Genomic DNA, 17816 nt, shown 5'->3' with positions numbered 1-17816 from the left:
ACTTTTGAGGTAATTGTGGTCTAGTAATAGTTTGTTTTTTGATAGTGTTACAAGTAATAACCTCTTATTGTTCTAATTTTGACCTTTGGTATTTCTTTAAATAAAGGAACAAAAAATAAGAAATTGATTGAGTAACAGGTGCAAGTATGTACCTTCGTTAATAGATTTAAACGAAGATTTATGAAAGACATGTCAAACAAAAGACCGATTTCTTATATCGCTGCAAGATGTAACTTCAGCCAATATAGCCGATGGACTGCAAAGATATGGGATTTGATCTTGACAAATCAGTCATGGATTGACAGAAAGAGAAGACTGTACTATCTTCTGTTTTCAGTTCTTAAACCGTAAAATAATATATTAGATATAACCACACAATTACCTGTGAAATTATACCTGCGGTTTGTCAATTAAGTGACAGAAAATGATTGAAGTAACCATACTTAACATCTACTAATTGATTTTTAAACAGAGATAACCATTTGAATAAAACAAACATTTGACACTTACTCTTTGTACTTTTTGTCATAAAAAAATCTAAAATCTTCAGAGTATTTGAAGAAAAGGTTATTAAACAGAATCATAGCTACCCTTTTATCAATATCTATTAATACAAATTAGGTGAAATCAAAATCATTTTAGAAATACTATTTTTAAAATGGGAATAACATTAGAAATTTATTGCATCCGAGGTACAAATCTTGATTTACTTTTATCAAGTGAGGCAGTTATAAAAACAAAGCAATGTTTTGTGCTTTATGACTAAAAGGGACCTCCTTAAAATGTAACTATACTCCAGAAAGTTAGAACCTTATCAATGGGGAATTAAAATGTAACTATACCCCAGAGGGTTAGAACCTCATCAATGGGCAATTAAAATGTAACTATACTCCAGAGAGTTAGAACCTTATCAATGGGCAATTAAAATGTAACTATACTCCAGAGGGTTAGAACCTTATCAATGGGCAATTAAAATGTAACTATACTCCAAAGAGTTAGAACCTTATCAATGGGCAATTAAAATGTAACTATACTCCAGAGGGTTAGAACCTTATCAATGGGCAATTAAAATGTAACTATACTCCAGAGGGTTAGAACCTTATCAATGGGGAATTAAAATGTAACTATACTCCAGAGGGTTAGAACCTTATCAATGGGCAATTAAAATGTAACTATACTCCAGAGAGTTAGATCCTTATCAATGTAACTATACTCCAGAGAGTGAGAGCCTTATCAATGGGCAATTAAAATGTAACTATACTCCAGAGAGTTAGAACCTTATCAATGGCCCTAAAATGTAACTAAACTCCAGAGAGTTAGAACCTTATCAATGGCGAATTAAAATGTAACTATACTCCAGAGAGTTAGAGCCTTATCAATGGGCAATTAAAATGTAACTATACTCCAAAGAGTTAGAAACTTATCAATGGGCAATTAAAATGTAACTATACTCCAGAGAGTTAGAACCTTATCAATGGGCAATTAAAATGTAACTAAACTCCAGAGAGTTAAAACCTTATCAATGGGCAATTGAAATGTAACTATACTCCAGAGAGTTAGAACCTTATCAATGGGCAATTAAAATGTAACTTTACTCTAGAGAGTTAGAGCCTTATCACTGGGCAATTAAAATGTAACTATACTCCAGAGAGTTAGAGCCTTATCAATGGGGAATTAAAATGTAACCATACTCCAGAGAGTTAGAGCCTTACCAATGGCGAATTAAAATGTAACTATACTCCAGAGAGTTAGAACCTTATCAATGGACAATTAAAATGTAACTATACTCCAGAGAGTAAGAGCCTTATCAATGGGCAATTAAAATGTAACTATACTCCAGAGAGTTAGAGCCTTATCAATGGGGAATTAAAACGTAACTATACTCCAGAGAGTTAGAGCCTTATCAATGGGCAATTAAAATGTAACTATACTCCAGAGAGTTAGAGCCTTATCAATGGGGAATTAAAATGTAACTATAATCCAGAGAGTTAGAGCCTTATCAATGGACAATTAAAATGTAACTATACTCCAGAGAGTTAGAGCCTTATCAATGGGGAATTAAAATGTAACTATACTCCAGAGAGTTAGAGCCTTATCAATGGGCAATTAAAATGTAACTATACTCCAGAGAGTTAGAGCCTTATCAATGTAACTATACTCCAGAGAGTTAGAACTTTATCAATGGGGAATTAAAATGTAACTATACTCCAGAGAGTTAGAGCCTTATCAATGTAACTATACTCCAGAGAGTTAGAGCCTTATCAATGGGGAATTAAAATGTAACTATACTCCAGAGAGTTTGAACCTTATCAAGGGGGAATTAAAATGTAACTATACTCCAGAGAGTTAGAGCCTTATCAATGTAACTATACTCCAGAGAGTTAGAGCCTTATCAATGGGGAATTAAAATGTAACTATACTCCAGAGAGTTTGAACCTTATCAAGGGGGAATTAAAATGTAACTATACTCCAGAGAGTTAGAGCCTTATCAATGGGCAATTAAAATGTAACTATACTCCAGAGAGTTAGAACCTTATCAAAAGGGGACCTTAAGATGTAACTATACTCCAGAGAGTTAGAGCCTTATCAATGGGGAATTAAAATGTAACTATACTCCAGAGATTTAGAGCCTTATCAATGTAACTATACTCCAGAGAGTTAGAGCCTTATCAATGGGCAATTAAAATGTAACTATACTCCAGAGATTTAGAGCCTTATCAATGTAACTATACTCCAGAGAGTTAAAACCTTATCAATTGGGAATTTAGGAACAGAATGTTATAAATCAAACTGATACCCAAGCACTGACTACTGAGCTAATAATAACCTCTGCAACTAACAGTGCACCTGCAAGTTTGCAACAGGACCTCAATATTTCTGTTTACTTAACATCAAAATATCAGGTTGACAAGAATATACAGCTGTGGGACACACATGTGCTCTTTTTTCTAATAACTGAAATTTGAAGTCAAACAATTTCTAATTCATTAAAGCAGGATCTGAAGTAAAAAAAGATCCACCTCTCTGCTTATTAAATACATGGGATTGCAAGTGGTCTAAAGGATTAACGAAACTGAACAAAACAGTTGATCATGTCCTTAACAAAAACACTCAGCAGAAAATTATACCAGTGATATACTCAAACATTTATAAGCCCTAGATTTAAATCTACCGTATCATCACTTTTTATGAATGGGACAGAAATACAACCAGTATCATGTAGCTATTTTGATTAATTTAAGATGTATGTCCTGCCATTAATACTTTAACACCATGGTCAGTCTGTGTGTGGACTCAATGTATATCATTTTTTACCATCAACGTGTGTCTCTTTGTCGGCATTAAATACTTCAATTTTTCAATCATCCCATTTCATTATATGGGGGGTTTAACCAAAATCTATTGTCATGTATACAATACAACAATCATTCCATGATAAATGAAGATGGTCAAAAACAGACAAAAACTTGTGGTTTTTATTGTCATATAGCTAAGGAAAAAAAGAATATTAATGAGTGGACCAGGAAATGACCGCAAGATCAAGCAAGTGATACTCTGTCATTGACTGTGGTCTGTTTACCTGACCGCAGTTGGGGCTTATCATTAAATTACTATCTCCACATAAAAACATATTGCTTAAAATATAAACAATTTATCTTAAAATTAGTTATTTATTATTTGATTAAAAATTGACAATAAAAAATACCATAAATTATACTTTAATATTTGATACGAGGAGATTTAACTGAGGATTTGACATGTAGGGAATGTTCTATTTACAAAAGGGGAACAGTTTTATCAACACCATGCTAAAAATTCTTATTTGTGAGAAATCTGAAAATGATTGATGTAAATAAAGCTTCTATTCTTACCTGTTCAGATTCAAACTGTACAATTTTTACTACAACTATATTGATGAAATTTTCTATAGAATCATCATGATATATACTGGATACCTGAAATATACATGTTGAAAATCAAAACTGTTATTTTAATATTTCTTTTATTCAATGCATCGACTGTACAATGTATAATGTTAAGCATGTAAATAAGATGTGTGTTTCTTCTTCTTTACAGAAGATAACAAATAATTAATTTCATTCCAGTGTATTCATTAACTTCAAAATCATTTTTTTCTTTCTTAAAGTACTTATATATTTGTCAACAATTCTTCGTTAAAGTAGAAACTTAAATTAGAGTATTACAAAAATTTGTATTTGTCAAAACTTTGAAATCAAGCATCATGCAAGCCATTTTTTTTTTCTTCAACAAATTGGTACCCAAATAAATAAATGAATCTGCAGTAATATGGAAAGCAAATGTAATTATATGGGAGACATCTCATTAGTGTTAAGCCAACATTATGCTGTTGGTCAAAGAAATAAGAGGTCTGCATTGCATATCTTGTATATGAATGAAAGACTGTGCTTTGACTTTGTGCTCTGTTCTAGAATTTTTGAATTTTTTACAATTTTGTATGGATGGTTTCATTTTTTTAATAATAGAATATAATACTTACGATTGCCATTAATGTTAATATGTAACGCTGTAAATTGCTGCCATGATACTGTTGCATATGATAGTCTGCAGCAATCATAACTTCCACATAACGTTTATATGACGTGGAACGTTTATGAATATGATGAGCACTATTGTTACTTTTATAATATGAAGAATTAGATTCTAACATCACAGATGAATTAAAATTATTGTCATTTAAACTAGAATTCTGCTCTCCCTTTCTTTTTGTATGCTTATAATCTTCTGAAAAATAATAAAACAATGTCAGTAAACTAGATTTAACTCATACCACATCTACTTATATCTATTAAAATTGGTATGATATGTCATGACAGCTTCCTTGTGAAGGATCATCTTCAACATCATTTAAACCCTTTGTAAGCAGTTTCGTACACCATCTAAAGTTATTTTTTAATAAATACGAATATAACCATATGTAACAATTTCATATTCAGTCAATATCACTGAAATTATGAGTAATAATTAACTCACCAGATGAAGTAAATCATACAAAAGACCACCCAAACATGGTATGGTATAGAAACTATAGATTGGTTGCCTTAACAAGTTGTTTATAAGGTTGAATTCAACAGTTACATATATTTTTTGTGTTTATAAGGTTGTATTCAACAGTTACATATATTTGTTGTGTTTATAAGGTTGTATTCAACAGTTACATATATTTGTTGTGTTTATAAGGTTGTATTCAACAGTTACATATATTTTATGTGTTTATAAGGTTGTATTCAACAGTTACATATATTTTATGTGTTTATAAGGTTGTATTCAACAGTTACATATATTTGTTGTGTTTATAAGGTTGTATTCAACAGTTACATATATTTGTTGTGTTTATAAGGTTGTATTCAACAGTTACATATATTTGTTGTGTTTATAAGGTTGTATTCAACAGTTACATATATTTGTTGTGTTTATAAGGTTGTATTCAACAGTTACATATATTTGTTGTGTTTATAAGGTTGTATTCAACAGTTACATATATTTGTTGTGTTTATAAGGTTGTATTCAACAGTTACATATATTTGTTGTGTTTATAAGGTTGTATTCAACAGTTACATATATTTGTTGTGTTTATAAGGTTGTATTCAACAGTTACATATATTTGTTGTGTTTATAAGGTTGTATTCAACAGTTACATATATTTGTTGTGTTTATAAGGTTGTATTCAACAGTTACATATATTTGTTGTGTTTATAAGTAGACACAGTGAGTAAATAACAATGAGGAAGCAATCTAACAAAATAAAATCCAAACCTTGCTTTGTTATGCTTTTGATCAGGTCTTTTTATGTATAACTTTAATATCAAATATTAATTTAAACACCTTGAGTAAGGTTTGTATGCTCATTGGAAATATTTCAGTTACAGCAAAGCAGTGCTAGGCTGAAGTCAAGTGATATTCGTGAAGCTTCCGTAACTTTTGGGTACAAATGGACTAATACATTTTCTATCATTAATACAAGAATAGAATGTCTAGCTATTAAAAGCTTAATGTTGTACAACAAAACCTTTATCATTCTAAATGGAACATCACAGGATTTCAAATTTTTCTTGAGGTCAATACTCCCCAGATATTTCACTAATGAAGCAATTAAGGAATTATTTTTAACATTATTTGTTCATGGGTATGAACATCGCTCAATAAATCAAGGCAGTAGATATAAATAATAATATGACAGGCCCTAATTTCTACAGGTGTTAAGGGTCAACTCAGGTAATTTCTGTGTCAAGTGTGAAACCTGACCCTGATCTAAAAAAAATTTCTTTAACTTTAGTCCATTGAATAAATTAGGCCAAAATTCAAACAATGATCTCGTAATTATATTAAAACATTTGAATATTACCCTGATATCTGACCTGATTCAAACTAAAATGTTACAACATGCAATATTCTTTAAAGTTGGTCAGGAGAAAAATTGTTATTACCAAAATCTATAAAACAAAAACCCTTTATATTTTGGTATAAAAATACCATATTTTGCTAACTATATCATTGTTAATAAAAAGAGCCTTTTCATAAATTTATGCATTTTTTTACCCCTTTCTTAATTATAATATAATATTTTTTTAGTTAATCTAATTTCTATCATGGGATAAAAAAAAGTTGATACCCAAAACGGCCTTGTGCAAATTCCTTGGAGTTCTACTTGGGAGTTCGCAATTATAAATTCTCCAGCTAATAACGGGTTTCAAAGAAATCATCACGAAATGGCTAGTTTTATTTCTATTCAAATAACCCTTATTATAAATTTGCCTATAAAAAGTTAAAATCTCAATTTTCTGCATGCATGAACAGCCTTAAGTTTGCTAAAAGATTAACCTCCAATTAACAAAACATTATGTTAGAGAACAGAAACCACTAGAAAAAATGAAAAGGACAAGGTACGATCGGCTATTTTGAGTGAGAAATGTCAAAAACTACAATATGTCTTATCTATAAATTTAGTAGTTTGATATGGTGAAATAATCAATTAGTAATAAACACCTTAGTAACTTGATTGTTTCAGGAGTCTGATCTCTACAATCAGCATTTTGTCAAAAAAGGTTGAAAAACCATGATTTATATAATCTGCTTCCTTCACATATTTCAACAAAAATGAATCAAAGGAAATTTTCTCATCCATGTTGTTGTACATAAAAGTAAAGTTGACCTTTAAAAGCATCCCAAACTATCATTTAATAATATTTCTTATCATAGTTTTTGTCATTGTACCTTGTGTCATCCTGAATACTCATGAAACGCTTTTCACTGGACAATATGCAAACAATTATTGTCCTTGTGTTGTCATGAATATTCATGTAATACTTGCCACTGAACAGTACGTAAACAGCAATCAATCAATAATTGTACCTTGTCCTTTGTATAAGTGAATATTTTCTATATAATAAGAATAACCAAATTGAATTTACGCAAAAAACTATCAATTTTATAAGAGCATTTATGCAAGTTTTACCTATACATATATTATAAAAAATTGTTTTAAAAAAAATCATATGTTATTTGAACTATTCTACAAAAAATTGCAATGGTTTTGTCATGTTTTACAGTAGTGTCACAACATTTACTATCATGGTATAAAAGACATTAGTCTAAGGTGACCAGAGGAGGAACTGATATAGTGAGATCAAATTGACCCATTGACCAAAGACAAACTCAAAATAGACCCAGATAAGCCAAGTTAACTGTCAAGCAACCTATATATCAACACATTCCATGACATGAGTCATCAACAGGTAACATAAGTATTATCAGTAATACAGGTACGCAAACCAATGTTTAATTATTAGGCATATTAATATTTATAATCCATTCACAGTTTGTCGTCACTGATTATCAAATGAATAGTATCATACTACTCTGACATGAATAAGACCCTTTTACATACATTAGTGGTAAACTTCTGTCCAAATACAAAACTTTAACTCAGGTTAAAAAGTTCAAAGTCCTAATTATATGACAAACATGGAACAATTTTTTCCATGCATTACAATAGTGACAAGTAAATTTAAAACCCATCAAGCTTTTATTGAAGAAAAAAAAAATAATCAAGCTTTTATTGAAGAAAAAAAAAATAATCAAGCTTTTATTGAAGAAAAAAAAAATAATCAATTTGTTTACCAAATTCTAAATTTTCTGAATTAATAACTTCAAAGATTTGTTTCTCTCAGAAACTTCTTAAATCAACTTGTTATCAAACTAGTCTATCCAATTTCGTAGACATATAATAGAGATCATGTTCCCAATATCTGTATGCCTATACCTGCATAACCATGCTCTTATACCTGCTTAACCATGCTCTTATACCTGCTTAACCACACTTCCATACCTGCATACCCATGCTCCCATATCTGCATATACATGCTCGAAAACTTGCATACCCATGCTCCCATACCTGCATATATTTGCTCTCATACCTGCATAAATTTGCTCCCATACCTGCATACCCACTCTCCCACACCTGCATACTCATGCTCTCATACCTGCATACATTTGCTCCCATACCAGCATACCCATGTTCTCATACTTGCTTGCATACTGGTGCTCCATACCTGCATACCCATGCTCACATATCTGCATACTCATGCTCTCATACTTGTATACTTGCACACATGCTTAGACTAATATCTTTATAAACATGATCACAAAGTAAAGTAAAGTTTTCCATACAGTAGATCCCAAAGAAACACAAAACTTTCTTGAACTTAGAAAAACTGAAAGATCCTCTTAAGTGAGATGGATATACTTTTCTCTTGGCATATATGGGAATTTAACTGGAATTCTACACTTAATTCTTAAAAGTTCATGTTTGTAGTACAAGTAATGGGTGGGCAGACTGTCTGCTCCAAGCCATTTCCATGCTACAACTTGAGAATTGTAGTTTTTGAATTAGAGGTTATAGGACTCTATTTAAATTAAGATTGAAAAATAAGGATTCAAAACTGTGCCATGCATGATTTAATTATGAAATTCTCCAGACAAATTAAATAATGTTCAGCCACTAAGATGTCCATCTGGACTCAGCCTCTGGCAGTTGTGGTCAACAAAAAAGATGATTAATGAATACTGGATCAACACACATTTATCAAGTATAAAGTAGCTGAAATTATAATAAACATGTGGAGTTGATAGCATCAAAACTGAGAAATTTTTCTGATATATATTTTTTCAAATAGTAATTTGAAAGATATTAATGAGTTTTAGGCAGAAAATAAACAAACATCTTTTTACCTTATTGTCTGACCATCTCATTGTTGACCTTAACTGGTCAAGATAATTATAGTTATTCAAAGGTGTCAAGATTAAAATCAAAAACTTTAAAAATGTCTTTTTTCAGCTATTTGAAAGGTTTTTGGTCTCTCACACCTTGAAGGTAAAGGGACAGTGCACATATGACGGTCTTAATGAAAGGTTCAACAGACCTCCTATATTTAATATCAGTAATTTAAAAGTAGTTGATGTACCTAAGTGAGATTTGATTATAGGGTGTGTCCAAACAGTCTCATTATCTGTCACACGTCTGACCTTTCTATTGTAATAGGTTGTCCGGGATGACTTGTCACAACCTTTGACTGGGACATAATTGAATGGACCAGTCAGAAAGTTTCTACTCCTATAAAATACTCCACAACAAACACAAACTGTTTAATGTTTACTAAACTGAAACAATTAATGCAAATCTAATCAATTTTATCAACATCACTTGACTGGGTACTCAACATTCCAAGTGACAAAAAGTGCACTGGACAGGATATAATTGGTCATTACTCCGCAAATGGTCCTCAATAAAAATGCTTTGTTGTTAGTTATGATGTGGTTTTCTAATAATTGTGAACTTAAATAGTCCTATACAAATACAGTACAAATAAAGCAGTCTTGGGAACTTTATGAAAGATCTGAAGTATACAGCATAACTTGTTCTTTATTCATACCCTGTTTATTTCAGGTAAATTAAATTTGGCATGTGTAATGTACTACAATAAAATCTTACTTCATGTACAGATTTGACTCATCGTCATAGTCATGTCATGAGCAACAAATCCAGTGCTAAGAGGGAAGTAAGAATTGAGTATACCCTTCTGAAACTGTAGATTCCCCCCTTTATTATTGTCATTATGAAGATATTTTGGTTTTTTTATTTTTAATTCTTTTCTTTATCAGTCTGTAGATTTTTGATTATCCCATGGATATGTGACATATATTTACATAATAATACTGGAAGGAAAGGTAAGTGCTTTATTGTCTTTCTACATTCTCAAGCCTGGTGTTGGGTACTTTATATGGGGACGAAGTCCCCAATAAAAAAAAAAAAAAATCGGGAAAATTTTCCTGATATTTTCATTGTACTAATGAACTCAAAATCATTCAATTGTTTTTTGTCACGTTTTTGAATTTCCGGATCTGCGCAGAAATCAGATTTTATCTACTTCCGTTTCCGGTCTTGTTTGCATGAGACTTTGAATAAAATGTATATTTATCAGTCTAAGAAAGGAACTCAATACTAATTCATTTTTAAAAATTGTTATAAAAAAAAAAAAACGTTACGTGATGACAGTGTTTCTTTGTTTACATTGAATATGACGTCATAACTTAAATAACGTCACAACTAAAATCCCTAACTGACACCAAAGGGCCAGAATTTATAAAATCAAAAGAAGTAGTTCATACTTAGATTAATTTCTATACATGTGTAAAAGACAGTTACATTTCAGAAATCAAATACTTACTACCATCCATAGCACAATTAGTTTCCACAATATTTATTAGAATCTATATTATATTTTTTAGATTCTTGGATGTTTTCTGTCTTTCTTTCTGCATGATTTATTGCAGGTGAACCAGTTCAGCAAAACAAATAACCTTAATTCCAATCTAACATCGCATTTACCGATTTTACTGTATTTCTGTTTCTCAATATACACATTTGTTAATCTGCACATCTTCAATCTAGCAAATTTACCTTATGACCTACTTCGATACTATAAAAATATCTTGAAGGGAAAAAGCGTTTATTTATTTGAGTTGCTATAGTGCTTCGCCAAGGTGTTAATTATTATAAGATGACCTAACGACTCTGCAGACCAACCTACAACTAACCTGAATTAAAAACTCATCTTCAACAGTACAATGCCATCATACCAATTAAACAACATTTTATAAAGGTGTAATGTTTAGATAATGTTCCTAATAACAGATTCTGCAGTGACCTGATATGCCATTTGAGTTACCTCTGTAATGATTGAACCTAATAATAAGAAGTTTCTTGCTTAATTCGTAACATCCAGAAGCATGGTTGATATACACAATACTATGTAAGCCTTTAAAAATTTCTTAACTTAAACTTTAAGTTTAAAAAAAATCAAACTGGATTTTATTTGAACTAAAAAAAAACACTTTCAATTGACTTTTTTAGCAAATAAACCACAGTGTTGATTTGTTTGGCCTAACATAAGAACTATAAACACAGTTCTAAGTTACTGTGGAATGCTTTACTGCAGATGAAACTGTACAATATGTGTCATTTTTCTCATAATCTCCCAATTATTATGTAAACAAAACTGCAGAAAGATAATAAAGAAATACAAGTGTACATGTGTAGAGAAGTACTGTGCAATATCAGTATGTAAAAATATAAAGAGGTCAAGATTGCAAAACTCACCTTTATACAAAAAAAAATGTTCCAATCTGATTAAAACAGTATGTGGGGTAAACACCAATTAATAGCAAACCAACACAAAAAACCTCAACACATCCATATAGTTCAACAGACAAGTGCTTTTACAATGTGTCAAGCTCTCAATCCTGTTCATTTAAAATAAAGGCTCTTGAACTTTTTAGCGGAAAATAAAAGTAGAAAGCCATTGATAAAAATTTCAGGGTTGTCAGACCTAGACCTTGCCATTTACAAATCCACTGCGATCGGGGTATGTTAACGTTATTGTCATTTTGTGTGAATACCAAATATGAAATTACATGTATTTCTTTAGATTCTGAAACTGTTATCTTACAGCTCTGCAAAAGACTTCATTGCACAAAATGTAAACATATTAGATACAGTACAACGAATGTGCAATATTCTGCTGAGCAAGCAACAAACAGCCATATCTGATTGAAACTTGATAAACCAGACTCCCTTAACTTACCTATCAGATACATGTAAATATCTTAATTCATCTTGATTTACATTCAAATATTCCAAACAGCACATTTAATCCCACAATTAGTGCCTAATTCCATTTAAAGCTTGTGACTCATTCGGACCTTAGATGATTTTAAGATAGGGGAATTTAACACACATTTGTTATAATAGGTGCATAATAGCTGCACAACCTTGCATGGTGCAGTCAGGTGTCAAATTAAAGGTTTGATTACTATCTAAATTACAGGTAAATGGATTTACGAATATAAATATCACAATTTAGATATCATTCATGTTTCTGTACAGTGATAATCTGCTCCTTATGTATCTTTATATTTAATGTCAGGCGCATGATAACCCCTGCCTTTACATAATCCCATTGAGGAAATTGATGGGATAAAGTTATAGGAAGATAGCTAATCTGACCTAAGCAGACTCAAAATCTGAATGAGAGTCTAGTCTTAATACCAAAATATGAAAAATTTAATATTGGAATATACAATGTACCTTTATAAATATTTATAACATAAGATGGTAAAATTCCGTTTTTTTTCTGTGAATGAATAGGGTTAATTTCATTAATTTGATTGACATGGAATGCATTTCATTTAAAAATATTTCAACTATTATCATGAATGGGAAAGGAATTTGGAGAAAAAAAAATCATATGAAAAGCTGAGTGAAAAAAGGTCCCATGCAATCTAACTTTTCCATATAAAATAGTTTTCCTGTTAAAGCTGTCTAGGATCAGTTCTAATTAATTCCACCTACAAGTTGTTTTAACTTATGGGACCTGTCCACTTTACTGGATTATTATGGTCAGTATGACCTCCCATGTCTGAGGGGGGTTCTAAGTCTAACAAATTGACAGTTTATCAGTCTGTCAAACTTGTCACTTATTACTCCTGGCAATTAAGGCCATAACATCAGCAACATTTGGTTAAAAAAAATGTCACTTGAAATTTAAATAAAAAATCTATTTCTTATTTTTCTCCAATATTTGAAAAAGTTTGAATACAGAGTCTTGAAAAAATAATTTATAAAGAAATGAATTTCCTTGGTTGCCCCCTCAACTATAACATGTCCATAACTGTCCTGGTCTGTTTTATAAAGTGATAGATACGATACATTGGTCTTACAGGAAATTATGGCCATTTCACTTGACATATATCAAACAAAAGAAAAGAAACTTAGTTCACTTCAAAGTCATATATCATAAAAAAGTATAAAACAACTCTTTTTCTATAAATTTCCATTTTTCATTTTGTAATATGAGTCATTTGTCATCAATCAAATTCAATATCTGTGAAAAGCAAAAGAAAATATATGAAATGTGTGGGGAAAATGGCCATGAGACAACAACCTAACAACACATCAATGCAGACTTCAGCAATACAATGAAATGAAATATCTATGAAAATACAATTTTCTCCTACATCTACCAAAATTGGAACCCACGAAAGTAAACTAAAATCCCAATACAACAGTTTTTTTATTTTGATTACATGCAAAATTAATGATATCACAAAAAAAAAATTTTGAAAAAAAATATCTTTAAATAAGCGAAAAACACATATATACATTTTTGACTGTTCGCTGACTGGTAGTTTTAACCCTCTAGCAAAAGTTATTGGATCTGTTGTCCCATGTAACAAGGTATGGTTTCTGGTCTGCTCCTATTTGTTTACATTTAGCAGAGATGTTGTTTTCATAACTATATCAGTTAATATACATGTACCATTGAGTTTTTACAAAAATCTTTTTTCTGCTTGAAATTTTCTATTAAAAAAATCAAAGATCGGAAGGCTAGTACTTTTTTTAGAATATAAAGACCTTAATACTATAAAAACATGTATCATGACCCATATAGTACAAGATAATTACGATGATCCGTGTTCAAACACCTATGGCCATGTTTTTCATTATCTAACAATATTATATGATACTATCTAAATATGACAACCTGTCATAGAAAATATAGTAGTATTATGTCATTATAAGTCTGTCGGACACCTTAGCCTGTACAACATGACAACAAAACATCATACCCACAAGTCAACCTGTTAGGTAGGTTTGTCGGTCATTACAAAGATGTGCAAAATACACATATGTACAATGTGAAAATAATGCTATTCCTAAAGCCAAACCACAGAAAATGTCTCATTACCTTCTCAGATCACAAAGATATATCTACAATTCCTCTAGCTAAATTTTGCTGTTATTTATTTATAAACAAATGACCTTTGTTTCATTCTTTTAGATTTACAAAACTTTACATAATTATTCAAATAGGAAAGGCGGATGCTGTGAAACAAATGACCATGTAATTTAATAGTCATTGTAAAAATGACATCAAGTGAAAACTCAAATTATATAATAGGAAGTAGATGCTCATATACATACTTTTAAAACTGCAGATAAACAGTAGTAAGAAAATATAAGAAATTTTACAACCCCAAAAGTAAGATCGCGAAGTAACTTTTTTAAAGACTAATTATAAATTTTTAATTCTTGGTAGAAGGTCAGGGAAGAACAATTCAAATTATTCCCATAAAGTAATAAGGCTTAGGTTTTTCTGGTATTGTAGACTAAAGCTGACAAAATGTAAACTATATCTTGTTCTTTTATCATTAATAAATGCATGATAGGTAAAAATTGTAATGCATTGATTCTTATCATAATATTTACATTTGTATACAAACTAATTGCTAGATTTCCTGATACTTTGACATAGACTACAACTGAAATGTTACACGGACCCCCACTAACTGCTAGCATTACAAAAGTACAAATATGTACTTATCCATTCATAAATTTTCATGAATGGAATAAAAATTGTCACTCATTTTACAAATAGATACTCATCTTCCTTTTTATGTATGTAATAAACCCACAATATTACTTCATCAAATACAATATTTAAAGATCAAAGGCAATTTTTTTCATTATCCTAATTATTTGAAGAATAACCACAATTAAATTTTTGAACATAAAATTGCATAGGTCACCGCAGTGGTACTATTTTGGAGATTTAATGACAAAAGTTATTACAAAAAACCTTCAAAAGTAATTAATCATCTGTGTGATAAGGTGTATAGTTTTTATGAATAAGTTTCAAACCAACAAACTTTGAAAAATGACACTCACTCAGATTATAAAATAAATCTTAATGAACAAAATGAAGTATTTATTTGATATTAGTCACAAGATAAATAAGTGTAAAATTACTTTTTTTAATGCATCAAGAATCATAAGAACAAAAGTATTTAAATTGGACAAAATTAACCATTAATAGCTCAAATTGTAATGTATATTATGACTTATTATGCAGTAAATAAAGAAAAATCGTAAATTTTCAGAAAAAAAAACTACATAATATGAACAAGACATATGCTTGTTTGTCAAGTTTCAATTCATAATACTTATTTGAACATATGGAATTTAATGCTTTGATGTCATCATTTTACAAAAATCTGAATGAACTACAACTTGAAGATTTGCCCCTTTAAAAGAATGAATTAATCTTACATGTACTATTGTATAATTTCAGTCATCCATCTAATAGCTTCATGTTTCAATATGGTAAGCCTTTAATTTCACATGAATTTGAGTTAACAAGTCAGAGCAGTATCAAAGATGTATTTCAATACTAGCTGAAATCAATCTAGGTTTTAAAAGTTGGTGTTTCAGTATGTGCCAAACACCAATATTCTTAGGTTTGACTATGGAAAAAAAATTGGTAAGACATTACAAGTATTATCTTGAAATGACCTTTAGGGCTTGTAGCCGGTATACAAGCTTTTGGCAAGGAAATACTGTAATTTACTTTGAACAGATCATTGTTTCGCTTTCAAATATCATTGCTGATGCAAAACACAAAAAATGCCAATGCAGTTAAAATACCATTACTAGAGCTGTCTGGGAGCCTTATCCTGATTCACAAGTGACAAAACAAAGACATTGGAAATCTACAAGTACCTTAAAAAGGTCTGAGATCATGGCATTCAAAAATTGCCTTAGATCAAACAGTTTTAACATTTTCAATGCAAAAATTAGGATTTTCCATATTTTTAGATACATATTGTTGCTGGAGCTAGGCTGACTTATAAATTTCAGTAGGGATTAAATATAAAAAGAAGTTGTGGTATAATTGCCAATGAGACAACTCTCCTCAACAGACCAAATGACAGAAATTATCAACTTTAGGTCACTGTACTGCCTTCAAAAATGAGCAAAGTCTGTCATTGGTAAACCCTTGGGCTATATTAAACAATAGTTTTTGTCTCCTAAGAAGAAAAGTTGTAACATAAATCAAAATGATCATGAAACATCATTATAACTGTCAAAATTTAACATACTCTTAATTAAATAATAAACAATAAATAAATTTACAATCATTTCTGATATAACATCCTTTGATGTGTGAAAAATAAGAAATCAAAATGTCCTAATGACCTAAAACTTACTTTATTAAATGTCATGAAGTGAAAGCCTTAATTAAAACTTTATTACTGTTATTTTTGGTATTACAACATATTACAACATCAAACACTACCTAACCAATTTATTAGTGTGCTTATATTTTCAATAAACAAATTAAAGGTGACTTTTAAATATTTAAAGCACCACTATGTATGTAAAGTCAAGATTAAGGGATGTTAAGTTAAACTTTTCACTATTTATATTCGGCAACAGTTCTTTTACAGTTTTACATTTGAACAAACACTCTGAGACATCTTTAAACTTAGAAAGTTAAACAACTGAGTAAAATACATAACAAATATTTACTACATTAAAGAAATGTTGAGAGGAGTTAAGCCTATAAGCATCAATACAGTACACAGAGACTTGAAGGCTAAAGATTTACCAGCAGTTACTATTCCGTCATAAAATTTCTAAACTTCTACTTCAACGATTTTCTGTATCATGTCGGAAAAAGCCAAAAACAGTATTCAACATGTATATTTTTTCCCAAAGCATTTCAAGCATGCTTATGTATGAATTCCAATACAGTCAATAAGATGACTGAAACTCTTAGTGAGACACTACTACTACGAAAAAGCACTACTTTTGTTCAAGACCATTTCAACATAAGCAAACAATACGAGAAAAGTACAACACACATGTCCAATCAGACCTAATGGAAAGCGACATGTACTGTAACATGATAGGAATGATAACCATGATTATTTAAGAATGATAATCATGATAAGTTGAATGCAATTTCTGTTAAATGGTATACATTGGTAAAATATCAGCTTGTTTGATCTGAATCATGTACCTGTAATATCAGTATGTATAGACACCTGTTAATTGTGAAAGCTTTACACAGATTGTGTCAATTTACTTATGTCTGTATGTCTAATTCCATTATCATGTTCTGTCTGGGCTAACACAACTGACCAGAGGTAATCAGGGTAATTATCATCTCATATACTTAATCATTTTTTGCGATCTTTTCTGTCAGAGAACTCTTTTACTGTAAGAAACTGTTACAAAAATTTTAATTTCTGAAGAAACGCTTTCAACTTTTGATTGGGAAAATAAAACATTACCACCCCAACCCTTTACTGACTAGCACCCATAATACCATCCTACATCCTGAAAAATATGTTAAAGTACATCAAATTACCTATTT

General features: G+C 30.4%; 1 protein-coding gene across 2 annotated transcripts in view; it reads right to left on the bottom strand.

Moving 5' to 3' along the window:
• The window catches only part of LOC139516746 (A disintegrin and metalloproteinase with thrombospondin motifs 9-like), a 116197-nt gene that overhangs the window by 83512 nt on the left and 14869 nt on the right, over positions 1-17816 (bottom strand). For both annotated transcript variants that reach the window (XM_071307034.1, XM_071307041.1), the window contains 2 exons: positions 4520-4764; positions 3873-3956 (listed from right to left, as the gene is read on the bottom strand). In XM_071307034.1, coding sequence (XP_071163135.1) covers positions 3873-3956; positions 4520-4764 — 329 coding nt within the window. The remainder of the gene's footprint in view (positions 1-3872; positions 3957-4519; positions 4765-17816) is intronic.

The sequence above is a fragment of the Mytilus edulis genome, chromosome 1 (assembly GCF_963676685.1).
Source record: "Mytilus edulis chromosome 1, xbMytEdul2.2, whole genome shotgun sequence".
In the NCBI taxonomy this organism is placed as follows: domain Eukaryota; kingdom Metazoa; phylum Mollusca; class Bivalvia; order Mytilida; family Mytilidae; genus Mytilus; species Mytilus edulis.
The sequence above is the reverse complement of the archived record's forward strand: the minus strand, read 5'-3'. Positions and strand labels throughout refer to the sequence as shown.